Source organism: Pelophylax lessonae (genome assembly GCF_965119305.1).
Source record: "Pelophylax lessonae genome assembly, chromosome: 11".
NCBI lineage: Eukaryota > Metazoa > Chordata > Amphibia > Anura > Ranidae > Pelophylax > Pelophylax lessonae.
In genome coordinates, this window is record NC_138778.1 from 76,425,831 (window position 1) to 76,447,928 (window position 22,098).

The window sequence follows — 22,098 nt, forward strand, 5'->3', positions numbered from 1 at the left end:
TTGCTAAAGCATTCCCACCCGTGTGGCGTAAGCTAGTTATTTCCCACACGTAGGCTGCCATGGAGACTGTCAGGAAAACTGAAAATTCCTATCAAATACTTACCGTAATTTTCCTTTCCATATGGTCTCCATGGCAGCCGGAGTTCCCACCCTCTCGTCTTGGATTCGGCTAAGATATGGAACACTGGCTGTACCTGAGAGCTGAAATATATGGGAGGGGGGGGTCCTATACCCTTGGAGTGGAGGCGGGGTTAACCCACACGTAGGCTGCCATGGAGACCATCAGGAAAGGAAAATTACGGTAAGCATTTGATAGGAATTTTCAGTTTTCTCTGAGTCCTCTGACAGTCGCCCCTCATATAGTCTTCACCAATGGGTATTGACCTCTTATCCACAGGAGTAAGCTAGGCAGAAGATTTTGTTAAAAACACAAAACTTTGCATAGACACACCTACAGGGGGCTGTCCCTCTGGTCCAATATCCCTGGCTAGCCTCATTCCCAATTCAGTTTGGTATCAAGCAGTAGACAGTCCATGAACCCCATAAGAGGAGCGGGGGCGGCGACTGTCAGAGGACTCAGAGAAAGGAATTTTAAGGTAAGATTTCACAAAAATTCAGTTTTCTCTTACGTCCTCTGACAGTCGCCGCCCCTCATATAGTCTTCACCAATGGGATGTCCCAAAGCAGTGTAGACATGAGGGGTGGGAAACGCAACCATCTCAAGGTAACGAAGCACCCCAAGTCAGATAAAAGAACCTTATCTGAACCAGAAAGGTAGCCCAAAGCTCAACAGGAGCGAACAAACCCAGGAAGGTAAAATAACCAAGGAGGAAAAAAACCCCCACAGGAGGGGACAGGCTAAAAACGCCATGTCTCCCCCAAAGTACTGCCGCACTCAGAACTTTGCGGCCAAAGGAGGCATCTGCCGATGCCGAAAAAACATCAAGTTAGTAAACTCTGTAAAGGTGTGCAGGGACGACCAGGTTGCTGCATTGCACATCCGGGACACCGACGCCTGATGGCGAAAGGCCCAAAACGCACCCTCCGCTCAGAAGAGTGCGCCGTGACAGGGAAGGGCGGAACCCGATCCATAGGCGAATAATCCCGTACAATCGTCAGTCTGAACCAGACAGGAATGGTTGCCGCAGACGCAGCCATACCCTTCCGAGGACCTCAGGAGGGACAAAAAAGAGAATCCGACCTTCTGAAGGATTCAGTAGACGATAGGTAACCCTGATCGCCCTGACAACATCCAAGGAATGCAAGGCAAAACTCCATAGGATTCGCACACAGCGAAAGCAAAACAATGTCCTCATGGAGATGGACATCAGACACCACCTTCGGAAAGAAGGATTGATGAGGTCGCAAGACCACCTTATCCCTATGAACCACCAGGTAGGGGGAGCGGCAAGATCGGACCGCCAACTCCGACACACTGCAAGCAGATGTGATCGCCACCAGAAAGGCAACTTTCCGTGACAGTGCAAGCAGAGAAATCTCCCGGATGTTCTCAAAGGGAGGACGTTGCAAAACGACAGAACCAAATTCAAGTCCCAAGGGGTTAAGGGCGCCAACCGAAGGAACCAAATGACGCACCCCACGAATAAAGGTGCGGATCAAAGAATTTGACGCTAAAGGGCGCTGGAAAGAATGGCCAGTGCAGATAACTGACCCTCAACAGTGGGCAGTGCAAGACGTAGGTCAAACACCGGATTGCAGGAAGGCAAACACCCTTGCCACCGAAAAGTAGTGAGGATGGAAACCCCGCGATTCGCACCAGGCGAAGCAAGCATTCCATAATAAATCTTACCGGATGAGGCCTCCCTAGCTCTAAGCAAGGTAGGAGTGACCTCCGACGAGAGACCCCGATCTCTCAAGATCTAGCTTTTAACAGTCACGCCGTCAAGGCCAGCGACTGTAAAGCAGGATGGAAGAACAGCCCCTGAGACAACAGATCGTCTCGTAAGGGGAGCCGCCAGGAAGGCTCGACGACCATTTGCATGATGTCCGCGTATCAAGACCGGCGCGGCCAGTCCGGGCCCCCAGGACCACCAACCTCGGTTCCGAGACCAACCTGCGAACGAACCGTGACAACAACTGGATCGGGGGGGAAGGCATAAATCAGGCGATACTGATTCCAAGGCACGACCAGCGCGTCCGAGGCGGCTGCCAGAGGATCGCGTGTTCTTGCCACGAGCCTTCCCACCTAGTTGTTTAGAGGAGGCGCGCCATCGCGCACACAGTATCTGAAAACACCTCCGGGTATAGGGACCATTCCCCCTGGTCTGGCGACTCAGATAGTCGGCCTGCCAGTGTTCCATACCCGGAATGTAAACTGCCGAAAGCGCCGAGACCCGCGTCTCGGCCCAAGGCAAAATCTCGGCCACTTCGTTGGCCACCCGGGCACTCCTGGTGCCCCTTTGGTGATTGATGTATGCCACCGCAGTGGTGTAGTCCGCCTACACCCGCACAGGGTGGCCCTGAAGACGATCCATCCAACGGAGCAAACAGAGTCTGATCGTTCGCAGTTCCCGGGCATGTATCGTTAGGGAGGATTCCTCCTCCAACCAAGTGCCCTGGGCAGACAATTTGCCCAGAACGCCACCCCAGCCCGACAGGCTGGCGAACGTGGTGAGCACCTTTCAAAACAACGGCCGGAAGGATTTCCCTTCCGTCAGAGCCGGAGACTGGAGCCACCACAGAAGGTCCGCTCTGACCCAGTGACTCAAAGATATCCTCCTGTCCAATGACTGAGGGTGCCTGTCCCACCTGGCTAGGATCTCCGCTTGCAGAGATTGCGTGTAGAACTGTGCAAATGGGACCGCCTCGAAGGCTGAAACCATCAATCCTAGGGACCGCATGCGGGTCCTGAGTGATGAGGATTCGTTGTCCCTGAGGGACCTGACCTCGTTCAGCAGAGTCAGGAGTATGTCCTCCGCAACAGGGCCAGAACAGGAGCAAAAGCTTTGGTAAACACCCTTGGAGCCGAAGCGAGACCGAAAGGTAACGCTACGAACTGATATCGCTCCTCTGCGATTGCAAATCGGAGGTACCTCTGATGACCCTCAAATACAAGGATGTGTAGAAACGCAGCCTTGGGGTCGATTAAAGCCAGGAATCTCCCAGGCTCAGAGAGGCCACCACCGATCAGAGAGATTCCATACGGAATTCTTGAACCCACACAAAGTGGTTTAGAATCTTTAGGTCCAGAAGCGGACACACCTTGCCCTCCTTTCAGGGCACCGTGAACAGATTAGAGTAAAAACCCCCGAAAAACCTGTCCCGATGTGACACCGGGACGATCACCCCCTGGGCGAGGAGAACCCGGGCCGCCTGTTTGAGATCTTGGAAATGATCTGGGGTCAATGAAGATTTGAGGGAAAGAATCTGTCTGCTGGGCGCGATCGAAATTCGATCTTGTGTCCCGACCGAATGAGTTCCTGAACCCATCTGTCCGGAATGGCGGACGGGGCTGCCGTGCCAGAGTGGGCGGCTATAGACATGGCCGCCCAAGGGTTCTTCCGGCCACCAGAGGCCTTGAAGGATTCGCCCTTGTCATGTGCCTTAAAGAGGTTGTAAACTCGTTTTTGGGTTTTCTTTTTTTTTTACACCCTGCAAGAGAAAGACATAATGAGCTAGCATGCATCGCATACTAGCTCATTATGCAATACTTACCTTAGAACGAGCCCCCGCCGTGCCGCCCGCTCACCTCTATGACGGGCGACATGTCTATTCGCCCGTCTTCCGGGATCGCGGCATCCGGCCATCTGATTGGCCGGAGCCGCGGTGACGTCACTCCCGCGCGCGGGAGCCGACAGTCACGGCACGGGGCTCTGAAGGAACGGCACGAGCGGCCAGGGAGTCTAAAAGGCGATTTCCTGCATAAGGGATGTTAGACACCGTCTTCCTGGAAGCCTGGTCGGCCGACCAGCTCCACAGCCACACAAGGCGGCGGATTATCACTGCGACAGCAGATAAGCGTAAGACTAAAGGGGCCTCATCCAAGGCCGCATCACACAGACATAAAACCGTCTGAACAATTAGGTCCACCATCTCCAAAGTAGCAGGAGGGGCGTAATCAGCCACAAGCGTGCACCTGAGCAACTTAGTCCACTCCACCACAGCCTGAGAGACCATTACTGAGGCGAACACGGGCTACATCAAGGAACCTGCCCCCACATAGGAGTGGTGGGAAAGAGATTCCACCCGCCGGGTCTCTAAGCACCGGACAAGCCTCCATGGGCATCAGAGTGGCCTTGTGTAATCTGGATACCGTGTGGTCCACCTTAGGGGCCACAATCCAGTGCAAATCCATTGGAGACGCAAAGGGACAATGGTACGGAAACCGCTTAGGTACCACAAAGTTGCGGTTCAGATTGCGCCACTGTTCGTTTACCATTTCATGAAATTCAGCATGACAGGGAAAAACCTGAACCGATTTCTGGGTTCTGCGGGTCCCAAAAGACGACCGCTTACCCTGCTGGTGGGGCTCATCCTCCAAATGCAGCGGTTCTTTTACAGAACTATGAGCGCAGCCATAGCAGCGTGATCACTGGCCATCCAGGCGGGGGAAAACTTCCTCCTCCCTCCACTTCCCCCTCCCCTCCAACTGAGAGGACTGAGACCCCTCAGGGGGTACACTGTCCGTGGCACCCATGAAAGAATCTGAATCAGAGGAAGGTGAAGGGGCTTCTTCTATAAGTGCACTCAGACATCAGATCCACCTTTGTGCAACACTAAGGGAGCTGGGCACAGAGGATTCAGGAGTACCTGAACCCTCCACCAGAGCTGGGGGGAATTTGCTGTCCTGGGAATGCATTAAGAACACACTTAAAACTTCTATGGCGCTGGCCCTTTAAATCGCGACAGTCGCGGATCGCACCGCTACCGTAATAGTGGAAGAAATAGCACAAGTTTGAAAAAACTGCAGGAAAAAAGTACCCAGAAGAAGCTTAAAAACCCCCAGAAGTATGTGCATACAGTTACCCATGCCACAGGATCGATCAGAGAGTCTGAGGAGAGGAAGTGATGTCACACTGCTAGAGGACCAGACTACGGAAAAATGGTTGCCAATGAAAGTCTATGGGGAGGCTCCAGGAAAATGGCCGCCGAGCACATGTGAGAAAGGACCTTGCCACAACAAAGATGGCGCTGAAAAGGGCGCGATTTTGCTACAGGGAGGAGTGCTATTGCCCATACATGAAGCCAAGCAAGCTGCCCACACTAAAAATGGCAGCCCCGCGGCTTTTTACCCGTAGTGGGCCCCACACACACGTCTGCCACCCCAAACACCCACAGGGGAGAGGGACCCCCCCACCGCAGCGCGGCATAACCGCTACAGCGCCCCCACAGGGATCGGGAGGGACACACGGGAGGTACACCGACGACGTGAGAGAACAACACAGACACCAAAAGAGACTGCCATTCTCAGCACAGAGGCCCCATAGACACCCCCCCGACAGACAATGCCACAGTCAGAGGGGAACATGGTACTCACCGACCAGCGATAGCTTGGGTGCTGCCGTGAGACGGGGAGCCTCCCACCCCGGGTGGGGGTACCGTCAGCCGAACAGGACGCTAGCTACACGCGGCGTACTGCAGTAGAGACATCCTAGCGAAGTGGCCACTTCGCGGGCTTTCTCCCTGAGGGCAGGTCGTTTGCGAGGCCTGGGCGTACGCATAGCCTGCTAAATGCTCGATGGCAGGCTGGGATTCCATAAGGTTCTCTGTCCTGGGACACCAGGACAACCAGTCCGATTCCCAGCTCCGCAACGTTGTAGTCTTCCGAAGTCTGACTAACTAAGCGCAGGAACAAATAAAAAGCTACTAGTGCAAAGAAAAACACACTTAGCAGAAAATAAAATGTAATAAAACACAGAGAAAAGGCTGAGACTGTAGCCCCAGCACAGGGAAGCCTGCCTACTCCTATCTAGGCAAAAGACAAACTGAATTGGGAATGAGGCTAGCCGGGGGTATTGGACCAGAGGGACAGCCCCCTGTAGGTGTGTCTATGCAAAGTTTTGTGTTTTTAACATAATCTTCTGCCTAGCTTACTCCTGTGGATAAGAGGTCAATACCCATTGATGAAGACTATATGAGGAGTGGCGACTGTCAGAGGACGTAAGAGAAAATATATTTTTTTTTTGAAGCGTCAATTAAGTTCAAAGGAACATTGTAAGTGTATAGAGAAATTGTTTCTAGAACAAAAACATGCTGCAAGTAAGCATTTAAAATAATTCATTTCTCTGGGCCTTTATCTGCAGTTTTTTTTTATTTTTTAAAGGTATTCAACATGTTGTTAAACTCGATTATTGAATCAGATAAACTTTGGCTACACTCACATACACATAAAATTATGGCTGAAACAACGAATCGATCAATCGACAACGAATCGATTATGAAAATAGTCAACTATTTTTGTAATCGATTAATCGGTCAGCCGATTAGTTGTCCTGCATACAGAATGCATTACTTGTTTACATATCAGAAAATACAGTGCAACGCACATAGAGCTCAGTACACCATCCATACATGTATGTTAGATGGCAGAGAACTTGTGAATGTGTGAGAGGCAATGCCTAATGGGAAATGTAGTCCTGGGCAAGAGAAGGAACCAAGTGATGAAGGCAGAGTTTTTTTTTTGATCTTTGCTATATACCTTGCTTACAATCACTTTAAGGGCTCTGTGCTGGGAAGATGAGCATCTGAACCCAGAGAAGCTGAAGGCTGATATGAAGGACTGGAGGTGATATAAGGCATTACTATTACATTTAAAGTAAAAGTTTACTAGTATTGTGCATTATATTTAAAATTATTATATCCATGAAAAAAAAAAAAGTCTCAACTGTTAGTACTACTTTAATATATAAATGTTATTTTCCCCCCTCCACCCTTCATATAGCTTCATGTTTGACTCCCAGTTAAAATATCCTACATATCCGACTTCTGGGCATATTTTTTTTTTATATACATACACATGATACAAGATATAATTACTTTCACTGTTTCACAGTAGAAATAATAATTATATTACAGTAGTGATTATCTGCTTTTTTTTTTTACTATAAAGGGCTATTTTTTATTTTTTTAACCCCATCATGACAGGTGATGAAAAAAAAAAAAAAGCATGCTGCTGCTACTAAGTGTCGGTTCACACTGATGCGATCACAGAGATTGCATGTAATTCGGAGTGCACTGCTCCTAAAATTACATGCGATGTCTGTGCGGTGAAAATTTAGCCATACAGTTTGTACGGCTGAATTTGCACCGCAATCGCAGTGAACACGCACAGGACCCTTTTTTTGGTCCGCAGCAGAATCGGATCGCATGGTGGTTTACACTAAAGCGATCCGATTCACTGCGTTATGCGATCTGAGCAGGGGGTGTCGTTAACTTTGAATTGACACCCCCAGCTTATCGCATATGGCAGTGTGAACTGCCTGTGCTGCGGATGTGATGCGGGAACACGGAGATATATTTGCAGTGTTCCCGCATCGCATCAGTGTGAACCGGCACTTAATGTCTTATGCTGCTCATACATGTATTGGATTTTTGGACAAAAATATTTGCATCTATATTCATACAAAAATAATTTGTATATTTGTTGAATGGACAAGTGTTTGAAAATTCCACTTGCTTTTAACATTCTATTTAAAATTAATATAACTTCTGAGCAAAAACCACATACACTATTTGAAGATTCGTTTGATCGAGAAGTTTTCCATTCTGCTCCTTCGAATGTTCCTGTCACTGTGGTTGACAACGAACACCAAATGGACCCCACTAATGGTTAGAAAATCGGATGAATGTTATTTAAATTTTCTAAAAAAAAAACGGAATTTTTGTAAAATCTTACCTGTAAAATTCCTTTCTCTGAGTCCTCCGACAGTCGCCGCCTCTTCATATTCGTCACATATGGGGTATTAGACTTTGCTCCGAAGGAGTAGCTAGGCAACAGAATATGTTAACAATAAAGCTTTTAACATATCCCACCCTCAAGGGGTGGTCCCCTCAGTCAATACCCTCCTACTTCCTGCAACCATATCTCAGTTTTAGTGGAATAGCAGTAGAGTATACAACCAAACCCCAAAAGAGGGGCGGGGGCGGCGACTGTCGGAGGACTCAGAGAAAGGAATTTTACAGGTAAGATTTTACAAAAATTCCGTTTTCTCTTACGTCCTCCGACAGTCGCCACCTCTTCATATTCGTCACATATGGGGACGTCCCAAAGCAGTGCAAACATGAGGGGTGGGAAACGCATCCGCGCCGAAAGGCAACGCAGTCTCCGCATCAAAGAAAGGAACCTTACCAAAGGAAGGAAACCAGCTGGGCAACAGCAAAAAAACAAGTGCTCAACAGGAACAACAACCCAGGAAAGGACAAAAAACCAGGGGATACAAAACTTATCCCAACAGCCAGGAGTCCCCAACAAGGGACCCTAGGGAACAGCCGCACTAAGAACCTTGCGGCCAAAAGAAGCATCCGCCGATGCCTGAACATCTACTTTGTAGAATTTTGTGAAAGTGTGCACGGTCGACCAAGTCGCCGCCTTACACACCTGGGCTACAGAAGCCCCATGACGACAGGCCCAAGACGTACTCAGATCTAGTAGAGTGCGCCTTCACAGGCACAGGGGGAACCTTCCCCTGCAAAGCATAGGCCTGTTCAATGGTCTGCCTGATCCATTTGGCGATGGTAGAGGCTGAAGCCGCCATGCCCTTCCGAGGACCCTCTGGAAGAACAAACAAGGAGTCCGTCTTTCGAAAAGACTCAGTCGATTTAAGGTAAACCCTTATCGCCCGAACAACATCCAGAGAATGCAATCTCACCTCCTTTGGATGTTTAGGCTTCGCGCACAACGAAGGCAAGACAATATCCTCATTAAGATGGAATTCCGAAACTCGTTTCGGAAGAAACGAAGGATTAGGTCGCAAGACCACCTTATCCAAATGAATAACCAGGTACAGAGACTTGCAGGACAAAGCCGCCAGCTCCGACACTCTGCGAGCCGAAGTGATCGCCACCAAAAAGGCGACCTTTTTGGACAACATAGACAACGAGATCTCCCTGATCTGTTCAAAAGGAGCACGTTGTAACACAGATAGAACGAGATTCAAGTCCCAAGGGGGCAGAGGATCCCGCCTAGGGGGGACCAGATGCCGCACACCCTGAACAAAGGTGCCAACCAAGGAGTTGGAAGCCACGGGACGTTGAAACAGAACGGCCAGTGCAGACACCTGACCCTTTATCGTAGCCAGCGCCAAACGCTGATCAACACCCGTTTGAAGGAAAGACAGCACACGGGAAACCGAGTACGTGCGGGGTGAAAACCCCCTGGACTCACACCAGGCAAAATAGGCCTTCCAAGTACGGTAATAAACCTTCCCTGAGGAAGACTTCCTCGCGTTGATTAAAGTATGAACGACCTCTGGAGAGAGACCCCTCTCCTTCAGGACCTCGGTCTCAACAGCCAGGCCGTCAAAGCCAGCGACTGTAAAGCAGGATGGTATATCGGTCCTTGAGACAGTAGATCGTCTCGAAGAGGCAGACGCCACGGGGCGTCGACCGCCAGATTCACGAGGTCTGCGTACCAGGACCGGCGAGGCCAGTCCGGTGCCACAAGAATCACCGTGCTGCGTTCCGAGTGTAACCTGCGAAGGAACCTGGACAGCAACTGAATCGGTGGAAACGCGTACATCAGCCTGTACTGATGCCACGGGGCCACTAACGCGTCCGACGCGTCTGCCCGAGGGTCGCGCGTCCTTGCCACGAACCTCTTCACCTTGTTGTTGAGACGAGACGCGAACAGGTCCACATCTGGAAGACCCCACTTAGCGCACAACATCTGGAAGACAGCCGGGTGGAGAGACCATTCCCCCTGATCCAGGGTCTGGCGACTCAGATAGTCCGCCTGCCAGTTCTCCACCCCCGGAATGTGAACCGCCGTTATCGCCGGGACATGAGTCTCGGCCCAAGACAGAATGTCGGCCACTTCTCGAGCCGCTCGGGCACTCCTGGTGCCCCCTTGGTGGTTGATGTAGGCCACCACCGTGGCATTGTCCGTCTGCACCCGAACCGGGCAGCCCTGCAGCCGGTCCGTCCAGCGATGAAGACAGAGACTTATCGCACGCAATTCCAGAATGTTGATCGGAAGGGAAGACTCCCCCTCCGACCAAGTCCCCTGGGCGGACAGAACGCCCAGAACTCCACCCCAGCCCGACAGGCTGGCATCCGTGGCGATTACCGTCCACGAGATCGGACGAAACGACTTGCCCCCGGACACCAACGGGGACTGGAGCCACCACAGAAGGTTTCCTCTGGTGCGATGACTCAACGAGATTTGAAGATCCAGAGATTGAGGTCGCCCGTCCCACCTGGACAGGATCTCCGCTTGGAGACCCCGCGTGTGAAACTGGGCGAATGGAATCGCCTCGAAGGCCGAGACCATCAATCCCAGACATCTCCTACACGTCCGCAGAGACGAGTGCGGAACGTCCCTGAGGGACCTGACTTCCTCCTGGAGAGTCCTGAGTTTGTCTTCCGGCAGGAAGACCTTGGCCTGCACCGAGTCCAGAATCATACCCAGATAGGGAAGACGAACCGACGGACTCAGTGTCGACTTTGGAAAATTTATCGTCCAACCAAACTCCTGCAGAGTTTGCATCGTGACAGACAGGTCCTTCTCCAGACCCTGGCTGGTCGCAGACCGAACCAGAATGTCGTCCAGATACCCCAGGACAGAAACGCCCTGGGCCCTCAATAATGCCAGAACCGGTGCAAGCACCTTGGTGAAGACCCGCGGAGCCGAGGCGAGACCAAAGGGCAACGCCACGAACTGGTGGTGATCCTCCGCAATGGCAAATCGAAGGTATCTCTGGTGACCCCCGAAAATGGGGATGTGAAGATACGCATCCTTCAAATCGATGGAGGCCATGAATTCCCCCGGAACCAGGGCAGCCACCACCGACCGCAGGGATTCCATGCGGAACTTGCGAACCCGCACAGAGCGGTTCAGAGCCTTCAAGTCCAGAATTGGACGAACCTTGCCCTCCTTTCTGGGCACGGTGAACAGATTGGAATAAAACCCCCGAAACCTGTCCCGATGAGGCACCGGAACCACCACTCCCTGAGCCCTCAGGTCCCGCACCGCCAGGTGCAGGTCCCGCAAGCGCTCTGGAGACAGTTGAAGATTTGAGGGGAAAAAATCTGCTCTCCGGCCGAGAGAGAAACTCGATCTTGTAACCAGATCGAACGATTTCCTGAACCCATCTGTCCCGCACACGGGCCAACCAGGGCTGAAGAAAACCGAGCAAGCGTCCCCCCACCCCAAAACTGGGTGAGGGCGCCCCTTCAGGCCGAACTGTTATGGGCTGCAGATCCGGATTGGCCGGACTTCTGTTTACCAGACCAGGGCTTCTTCTGAGAGCCTTGACCTTTGAACGGTTTGCCCTTGTAGTGCGGCCGAAAGGCACGAAAGGACCCCTGAGGGGGCCGAAAATTAGCATGCTTCTTCCCGGAAGCCCCCTTAGCCTTGGGGAAATGGGGCAAGAGAGTGCTCTTACCCCCGGTGATCCCCTTAATCAACACATCCAGGGACTCCCCAAAGAGGCGAGACCCATCATAAGGTAGATTGGCTAAGGTCTTACGTGAAGATTGGTCCACCGACCAACATTTTAACCAAACCAGGCGGCGAGACAACACCGCCACGCTGTGCGCACGTGCAGCCAACGGAACCAGGTCCAGGTCCGCATCACACAGATACATGACACCCTGGTGGATTTGATCCACCATACCCAGGGTCGCCGGCGAGGCCGAGTCGGCCACTAGGACGCGCCTAAGCATCTGCGTCCAACTTGCGATCGCCTGGGCCGCCATGAGAGAATCAAACAGAGCCTTAAGCATAGAACCCGTAACAGAATAAGTATGACGGGCAAGAGACTCCAGTCTCCTATCCGTGGCATCACGGAACACAGGGGAATCCTCTGCAGGAATCGCAGTGGCTTTGTTCAAAACCGCAATTGCGTGATCCACTGGGGGAGGCACACACCACCTTTCATCAGTGGAAGGCGAAAAAGGATAACGCAGCTTGAATCTACTTGGTACCGCAAAAGGTTTGCGCAGATTGCGCCATAGATCCTTAACAGCGCGCTGAAAATCATCATTGCAGGGAAAAACCTGCGGCGTCCTGCGTTTTCTCTGCGTCCCATGAGCCGCCAAGGCAGCGGGGGGACACACTTCGTCCTGCAAACGCAGCGTTTGCTTTATGGAAGCAATCAACTCATCCATGATTGCAAGCTCTTCAGGCGAGCCAGGGGGAGAATTATCAACCCCCTCAACTTCAGCCTCCACCTCAGACCCCACTAGAGAGGAGCGGGACCCCGATAAGGAGGCCCCCGCCATAACAGCCCCATCACCTTCACCCTCAGAATCAGAGGAAAGAGCAACTCTGGGCCTTTTAGTAGATTGAGCAGCCACCAGCATCTGCACCTGAGCAGCAAGGCCAGCCACAATAGTGGCTAAATCCCCCCCTGGGGGGGAAACAGCGGTCCCCTGGCTTTCCACCAATGCTGTAGGAAATTTGCCCTCCTGAGAATCCATTGCCCCTGTAATGCCAGACAACAAAGGGTTAACTGCCCCTTTTAAGCAAGCGCGGCAAGCGCAGCCCACCGCACCACACTCAAGCACAATAAGACCCCCACAGGGAATATGCAAACTGAACACAGGCAATGGATAGCAAGAACAGAAGGATAAAACCTGAGGAGACCCTCGCCGCTGCTGCTGCCTCGATCGGTGTTCCTGGAAAGAGGAAGTGATGCTGCCAGGGCGCTCTATGTAAGCCTATGGAGGCTACAAGAAAATGGCCGCCATGCATGTAAAACATGCGGCCGGAGCGAGTGTAGGCAAAATGGCGTCGTTTGGCGCCGAAACCGCCCCCCCACAGTGCATTAAAACACACATTACATTACAAAATCAGAATACATGTCAGATCGCCGCAGCGATCGCTGTATATGCCCAAACATGCCAAAAAAACATGCCCCACAGCACACAGCTTCTCACACTGACCAGTCTGACACACACAGTGTCATACAGCTCCCCCCCCCCCCCCCTTGCAGCCCACAGCATGCAGCCGAGAGATAGGGAGACAAGCAGTGTGAATAGAGGCAGGTTACACAGTCCCAGACTGACACCCCCCCAGACAGACAGGTCCCCACATAAATACACTTACCTCACATGGCGTGGGGGACCCGCACAGGCGAACAAGCCGCTGCACATTAGGCAGGGAGAGTCGCATTCAAGACGCACACAATGGGGGTTAAGAAACCGCACAGCGTCCAGTGAGGTAGCCACCTCACCAATCATCCCTGCACCGAACAGGGATGGGTCGTTCACTGTGCCAGGAGCGTTACCTGGCTGAACGCTCGATGGCAGACTGGGAAGCCACTGACCCACGACCTGCGACCAGGGGGATCAGCCCGAGACCCAGTCCGCATGATCCTCTTCATCAGAAGAACTAACTAACGCTGACAAAATAACAGCTAAGTAAAGGTAGAGAGAAAACTCAAACAAAATTTTAAAAAGAAGAAAGAGTCTGGGACAGAAAGTCCCAGCACAGAGAGAGCCAGCCACTCCTGACAAGCTAGACATTAAAACTGAGATATGGTTGCAGGAAGTAGGAGGGTATTGACTGAGGGGACCACCCCTTGAGGGTGGGATATGTTAAAAGCTTTATTGTTAACATATTCTGTTGCCTAGCTACTCCTTCGGAGCAAAGTCTAATACCCCATATGTGACGAATATGAAGAGGCGGCGACTGTCGGAGGACGTAAGAGAAATGTAGTTTGTTGTATGGCAAGCATAAGTGACAGCAGGCGCAGGGAGCTTGTATCCAGCTACCTGCCGATTAATAAGGGAGTGTGTCATGAATATTATATACCAATCCGGTCTGAAAATTTGCAAAAAAGTGTTTTAGGTCTTTTCAAATTTAAAAAATTTAGGTCTGAGTCTGATATGTACAACATTTAAACCTCCAATAATACACATATCTGTCTCAGAGTGGATTAAATATCCAACTATATAGCTGGTTATTTATATTTACCACTGCATATAGATATTCAAGAATATTAACTAAATTATACACCAACCTTTTTTTTTTTTTGTTTTTTTTCCGATTAGTGGATTAATTGAAACCATAAATCGGCCAACTAATCGATTATGAAAATAATCGTTAATTGCAGCCCTACATAAAATAAAGCTTCTTAGAAGCCAACAAGGATAACCTTGTACAGTGGGAGCCACTGTAGAAATCTAGTGAGCAAAGAGCTGTACAAAGTATACTGTATTGCTATAGAGATAGGGATAGAGAGTTGCTTTCTTAAAGCTGTGGAGGCAGGATTATATTTGTTCAAGCGCTTCCTTCTTAAAAAAGACTAGCCTAATGCAGACTGAACGTGTTTGCATATTATCAGATCTTCTGAATGCAAATTAGTGTAACTGGTAATCTGTCATCTCACATTGGTATGCCTCACCTGCTGCTGTTCAAGAAGGGGTAGTGAATCCAACAATAAGGAAAACCAAAAGTAGCCTGGAGCAATGCGAGCAGTCATAAGTGAAAGAAGCAGGCGAGCGGCTTCATGGAACTCCTGTTCATTGTACAACCGGTGAAACTCTCTGTATTTTCCTGGGATGAAGTTGACAAAGGTCACGTTAGAGCAGTGTAGCTGTTTCATGCACTAGGTTTCATACATTGGGATTTACCAAATCTTTCTTACCAAGGAATGTAAGACGATCACTGAGTAGCATTGCTGGGCCAAGATTGTCAATAAGGTCCAAATCTGAAAATTTCCCACGTTCACAGTAATCCTTCAAGAACCTTCACAAAAAGCAAAACGGTAAGGGGCATTCTAAAGTATGAAGGGCTTACATAATGTTCTAATATATCCTAAGAAAAATATAGCAAGTAACCCTCTTCCTTGCTGTGAAAAAAAAAATATAACTTGTTTAAGCTTGTTCATTCAGCCACTGGGCTAAATAAATAAATATAAAAACGCATTTCTCTATCAACACAAATAAGGTGGATGGAGGAATTGCCAGCTGAACCAGCCTAATTGCGATATGTCTATAGTCAGCTTTACTCTTATAATCTCTGCCACTGAAAGTGCAGTCCAGTCAAAGTCTACCCAAACTTAAACCTGCTCCCAACCCCATTCTAAGCCCTATACTAACTACCCTGTAAATGAAAGATGTGTATACTTATCTGTTTCTTGGGCACTCCAGTCCAGTCACGTGACAGCAGCCAACTTCACTGAAGAGGAGAGATCACTGTCACCCACAGACTAACTATGGGGCATCCTTTGTCGGCTGTCTCTTCTCTACACTGAAGCCATCGCTGGGAATCAGCCACTTGAACAGACTGGAGCACCCTCAGAATAGGCGAGTATACACATCTATCCTTTACAGGGTAATTAGTATAGGGCTTAGAATGGGGGTGGAAACAGGTTTAAGTTTAGATAGGATTTGACTAGACTTTTTTTTTTGCAAATAGTTTTTATTGGAGTTTAAACATAACACGAAAAGAAATAACATTTCTCAACAATATTCAGTACAGTATCAAGAGCATATAATGTATTGCAATGTATATAGAAAGCATGTAAAGAGAGATATGGCACAGCAGGTTATACGTCACATTAGTACAGTACATCAAGGTCATGTTATGCTAGAGCCCAAAAATCCCAGTAGTAGTTGAAGGACTTAAGTTGCATTTAATTAATAGCCAAAGCTTTTTCAAACTGGTAGTTAGACTTGAGTAGCAAGACTACATCGATGAGATTCGGAGCGTGCAAACTCTTCCACTTGCGCAGAACAACCGTTCTGGCAGCCAGTAATACATGAGTAACCCAGGACTTATACTGAGCTGGTATATCATGTATCCCTAGATGAAGTAAGGCTAGTGCTGGGGTTGGCATTAATATACAACCAGTGTGGGGAGTGATATAGGAAAACACTTGGTTCCAATAACTTGTTAGAGAAGGACAGGACCACAGTACATGGAGCAGAGTTCCTACTTGAGAACAATTCCTCCAACATAGTTGGGAGTAGGACGGAGAAAATCCTGCCAGACGGTAGGGTGTGTAATACCATCTATTTGTTATTTTTTGTGTCATTTCCCAGTGATTCGCGCAGTGGGTATACTTATATATCGTGTTAAGTGCCCATTTCCAGTGTTGAATGGAAAAAGTCTTACCCAGATCCCTGTCCCATTTGAACATATGAGTAGTTTTGTGAAATGACGTGTTGTCCAGTAAAACATCGTAGTAGTGCGATAATTTAGGGGGTTTTGCGAGAGGAGTCGTGAGAACATCCCACACTTTACCATCAATCGTAATCTCCCGCAGGGGGTGTTTGGATAAGAAGTGAGTAATACAAAGGATATGGAAGTGTGTGTAATATGGGAGGTCATGTTTACGAATCATGTCTTCCACAGAGATGAGAGAGCCATGATTGTAAAAGGAATTAATGGAAGTAATGTTACACCGTGCTAGTAAATGTATGGGAATGTCAGGCAGGTAGTTGGCAAGTAGGGACAGCGGTAAGGTGGTTATAGGAAGCACATTGCGTAAGTTTGACGAGGTCGGGGAACGACACCACACTCTTAGGGAGGCCTGTATTGTAGGAGAGGATTGGGAGATATTCCACTCCCTCCATTTGTCAGTAGTAGGATCTCAAAGTCCGCTGTTGGGGACGTGTCCCTCTCCAGGTCCACCCAAATAGGCGATTCTGGGGCAGTTAGCCATTGCCGCATTTGAGCCAAAATCGTGGCTCTATACTGTAGTAAGTGGGTATATCCGGGACGGACGCTCCCCCAAATTGCTTTTTCCTTACCAGTGTAGAGAAGGCGCAGCGAGGCCTTTCACCATTCCGGATGTAGTTTGCAATCGGTTTAGAAAATTTAGCAAGATGGGTCATTGGGAAGTGAATGGGAAGGGCTCTAAAGAGGTATAATAATTGGGGCAAAATGAACATTTCGTATGCAGCTACTCTGCCGCTCCACGATAGCAGCTGGGAACGCATATGGGATAAATCACAGTTGATCTTCGTTAATCATTAGGAGTTTGGACGGGATAGCTGGCAGATCAATTCCCAAGTAATGTATGCGGTCGTTGGACAATGGAATTGGGATGGAAGAGCTGAGATTGAGGGTTTGGGGAGGCACTCCTATGTTCAGGACTGTGGACTTGGAGGCGTTAAGTTTATAAAACGAGATCCTACTAAATGATTGGAGTGTGGCGTATGCCGCTGGCAAGGATATGTCTGGTTGAGTAAGCATCAGTATCATATCATCAGCAAACAAATTGATTTTATGGTGGTAAGATGGTAGTTGAAAGCCTTTTATAAGAGGATTAGATCGGATAGTTTCCGCCAGGGACTCGATGATCAGATTAAAGATCGTGGGAGATAAGGGACAGCCCTGCCTAGTACCATTTGTTATTTGGAATTTTTTGGATAGAATACCTGATGTGTACACCTGCGCTGTCGGGGATGAGTACAGTGCCATAATAGCATTGAGTATAGCCCCTCTTTTGTCAGGGTGGATTTCGTGTATCCCCAGTGTACCCTATCGAATGCCTTTTTGGCGTCAAGGGTGAGTAAGATAGAGGGTGTTTTTGAGGCATGGGCTAGGTGACATATACCCAAGAGTCACCTAGTGGCGTCCGATGTTTGCCTACCCGGGGTAAAACCCATTTGGTCCCAATGGATAAGAGTGGGTAATATGGATTGGATGCGTTTAGACAAAATGCGGGCATACACTTTAGCATCTGAATTCAGAAGTGAGATGGGACGAAAGTTTGCTGGTGTTATGGGGTCCTTACCCGGCTTGGGCAAGGTCACTATATAAGCACCTAAAATGTCTTCAGGCAGGGAGGAATCGTTCATGGCCTTATTATACACATCAGTCATAGCGTGGCTCAGGTGTGGAAGAAAGGTCTGGTAGAATTCATTGGTGAATCCGTCTGGACCTCGGGATTTGCCTTTCGGCAGTGATGAGACACTAGCTTGGGCCTCCTCTATTGTGATTGGTGAATTGAGAGATTGTAACTGTTCCTCTGTCAGGGATGGAAGGGACACAGCACGTAGGAAGCGATCTATGTCTTTCTGGAGCGGTTGATGCTCGGAGGGATTATCGCGGAGATTGTAGAAGGCACCGCAGAAGTCTGCAAATTCATCTGCAATAATCTTTGGATAACTAATTTTAGCTCCCGTAGAAGGGTTAATCAGGTGAGAAATCCTAGGACTTTGCCTGTCTGCGTTTAACCTGGTCCGCCAGGAACTTGCCCGCTTTATTAGCATGGCAATAATATTTCTGTTTGAGGCAGCGGAAATACTTATCCGATTGCTCCAGGAGCAATATACGGAGTTCCTGTCTAAGTTTAATAAGGGCTTAAGAATAAACCTCAGTGGGATTTGATTTATTGATTGCCTCCAGTGCATGGATTTCAGCCGTTAAGGAGGAAACCTTGCTAGTCCGTGATCTCCGAAGCCACGCCTGCTGCTGGATGCACACCCCACTGATGAAGGCCTTTTGTGCACCCCACAGCACCCACGGGTCGGAGACCGAGGACGCATTAATGGCCAGAAATCCCTTCAGTTGTGCAGACACATGAGCCTGACATGACTTATCCTGCAACATACGTAAATCACATCTCCACACATAGGAGTTAGAGCTCCTGGCAGCCTCCTCTACTGTCAATGTCACTGCAGCATGATCGGACCAGGTGATATCCTCGACAGTAGAGGAGGACGCCTTTTCCAGCAGGTACATATCCCCCAAAAACATATCTATGCGAGAGTATGAATGATGCCTGGCTGAGAAAAATGAGTAATCTCGTTCTGTATCGTGATGACATCTCCGTATATCATACAAGCGTTCACTATGTAGAAGGTTACCCAGATTGTTGTCGGCCCTGGAGGGACGCCGAAGAGTCCAACCCAGGATCGACAACAACATTAAAATCCCCACAAAACAACAAATGACCTTTCTTAATGTTGGATACTTGCTTGAGCACCCGTTTCAGAAAACGGATCTGATGAGAGTTCGGTGTGTAGACATTCACTAACGTAAGTGGGAGATCGTTCAGATCACTATAATGTATCGGCCATCCGGATCCAGTACTGTCCTGTGTATGCGAACTGTGAGGGAGTTTCTAAATGCCAACATTACTCCCCTCTTCTTTTCAGTGCCAGAGGTAAGCAAAATTTGCGAGAAGTCCCGGTGAACACACTTGGGGTGGTTGCCATCCTGAAAGTGGGTTTCCTGAACCGCAAGTACATCCGCTTTATGTTGAGCTGCTTCTTTCCAAAGGGACCGCCTCTCTCCCGGGTAATTCAGGACATTGGCGTTTATAGATAATTTTATGGTCATGGCAAAGGGAGATCAAGCTGTGATAGAAGACCCGGTACATGCAGTAACCAAGAAGTGCCAAGTCAGTTAAGAGATGCAAATTTGTTGAGAAGAACAAGGAAGGAAAAAAAAAAAAACAAGCAAAAAATACGAATAAATAAAAAAAAAAAGGACTGTCTCGGCAGTCCGAGAGCTAGCAGACTCGCAAAAAGGCCAAGAGAGGGCCAGGAGAAAGATTATCTTTCAGAGGCCAGGAACATTTCTTGTAGAAGTTCATAGGTGGTTGGGGCCAACCTTGTGCTGATGGAGGCCTAGAAGGCTGTTTGCGGGACGCCACCGGCCATTCATCTTCCAGTGGGGGCAGAGGTGAATGATCCGAGACTGGGATCTGGTCAGTCGGCAGAATATTCCATCTTCTGAGCATAGAGATTCCTTCCTCCAATGTTTTGATAGAAAGTGTGGTACCTCCATGTGTCACCAGAAGGGTAGCAGGATACCGCCATTTATGTTGCACTTGGTGATTCCGCAGCGCCTTAGTGACTGTGGAGAGGTTCCTCCTAGCTTGCAATGTGTGTCGAGATAGATCGGGTAAAAGCTGCACGTTACCGTAGGGTTTCCGGTAGGTGACAGGTTTGCCTGGAGGCCATCATAATCTGATCCTTGACATGAAAAAAGTGCACCCTCAACAGCACAACTTTGGGCACATCCCCCGCTAAGAAAGCAGGCTTAGGCAGCCTATGGATCCTGTCTATGAGGAGGTCTGCATCAGGGACAGAAGGCACCAAGATTTTAACCACTTTACCACCGGAGGATTTTGCTGTCTTCCGTCCAGGCCACTTTTTGCGATTCGGCGCTGTGCGACTTTAACTGACAATTGCGCAGTCGTGCGACGCCATACCCAAACTAAATTTACGTCCTTTTTTTCCCACAGACAGAGCTTTCTTTTGGTGGTATTTGATCACCTGTGCGATTTTTACTTTTTGAGCTATAAACAAAAAAAGAGTGTTTATTTTGAAAAAATAACAATATTTTTCACATTTTTTATATGAAATTCCCCCCCCCCCCCCCAAAAATGTAAAAATCAAATTTTTTTAAAATTTTTGGCCAATTTGTTTTCTGCTACCTATGTTTGGTAAAAAAAAATCACGATAAGCGTATTTTGATTGGTTTGCGCAAAAGTTATTGCGTTTACTAACTACGGGAAAGATTTCTGTCATTTTTGGTGTTTTTTTTTTTAACGTGTAATGGCGGCGATCTGTGATTTTTTTTGCGGGACTGCGACATTGCGGCGGACAGATCGGACCCTTGACTGACATTTTTGACACTTTTGAGGGTACCAGTGACATTACTGCAGTAATCAGTGCTATATATATGCACTGTTACTGTAAAAATGACACTGGCAGTGAAGGGGTTAATTTTATTGGAGAGGGAGGGGTTAATGTATGCCTGGTGCTTACTGACGTGTGGGGGGGGGGGGGGGAGGTGACTTTGTGAGACAGGGACAGATCAGATGTCCAGCTATGCTGAACACTCCGATCTGTCACTCCCTGTCACTATGGAGATCCGCCCGCTGTGTTTACACACAGCGGGCGGATCTCCAGACTCGATCCCCGACGATCGGGTAAGAGCAGCGGCGATCGCCGCTGCTCCTCCCCTGGCCCGACTCCCGCTGTGAATGAAAACAGCGGGAGCGCGCCTCCGGCGGCGTGCGAGAGCGCCGCCTACAGGGGGAGGAGTCCAGGGACGTAGGTCTACGTCGCTGGACGGGATCGTGGCAAAGTGCCGCAGTAGCCTCCATGTGAGCGGAGGTAAAGTGGTTAAAGAGAGAAGTAACATGCTGAGAAAGCTGGGTAGGAGAAATTGCTTCAGGGATACCTCTCACTTTAATGTTATTACGCCTGGAGCGGTCCTCCAGGTCCGCTACCTTGTTCTTTAACAAGGCTATCTCCTCCGTTTGGGTGTTCAGTCTGTCCATAACAGAGTTTATAGAATCTGTGTGTGTATGCACAGATTGCTCAACCAGGTCGATCCTAGTGCCCAGTGAAGATATCTCTGCTGTTAATTGCTGTGTCTGAAGATGGATATCAGCTTGTATAGAAGCCCGCAGTGAAAATATTAAATCCTTCATGGTTGATTCAGTATTGTGGGTCCGTGGCAGGAGGTTGCTGGGCTGCAGCAACAGGGTGGGAGAGAGTAACTTCCATACCTGGTCTCCCCTGCAAGGGTGGTGGTGAGTCCCTCAGTTGCCTGTTCTTTGCAGTGCTCCTGGATGATGGCGATGGTGGAGAAGGTGAGCCTGATGACTGTCCGGGTTTCCTATCATCCGACGTTGTGGGGAGATAGCTGGGAGAGGAGTCAGTTTGGGTAGCAGTACGGTCCTGCGTGCTGCCTCGCGCGCTGTTTGTTCCTCCGCCGCCATTTTGGCGGAGACCGAGGCTCTGAGATATGAAGAATCCGGACAGTTTATTTATCTGCCCGGGTTCTTTCTTCTTGCGGGTCATTGCTGTGCGGGTAGCCGGCGTTCCCGAAGCTGGGCAGCGGTCGTCCGGAGCGGTGGTAACCTAGTGGTGGCGAATGTCCCGGGTGGGCTCGCGGAGCTAGCTCAAAGTGCAGCCATCTTCCGCGCGGTAGCCACGCCCCCTCGACGACTAGACTAGACTTCTTCTTGAAGTTGGTATATCTGCTCTGAAACAGCAGGTTGA

General features: G+C 49.3%; 1 protein-coding gene across 1 annotated transcript in view; it reads right to left on the reverse strand.

Moving 5' to 3' along the window:
* Positions 1–22,098, reverse strand: part of NUP85 (nucleoporin 85) — a 231,098-nt gene that overhangs the window by 35,600 nt on the left and 173,400 nt on the right. Inside the window, exons 16-17 of the mRNA XM_082271221.1 lie at positions 14,769–14,869; positions 14,526–14,677 (exon numbers count right to left, since the gene is read on the reverse strand). Of these exons, the coding sequence (XP_082127347.1) occupies positions 14,526–14,677; positions 14,769–14,869 (253 nt within the window). The remainder of the gene's footprint in view (positions 1–14,525; positions 14,678–14,768; positions 14,870–22,098) is intronic.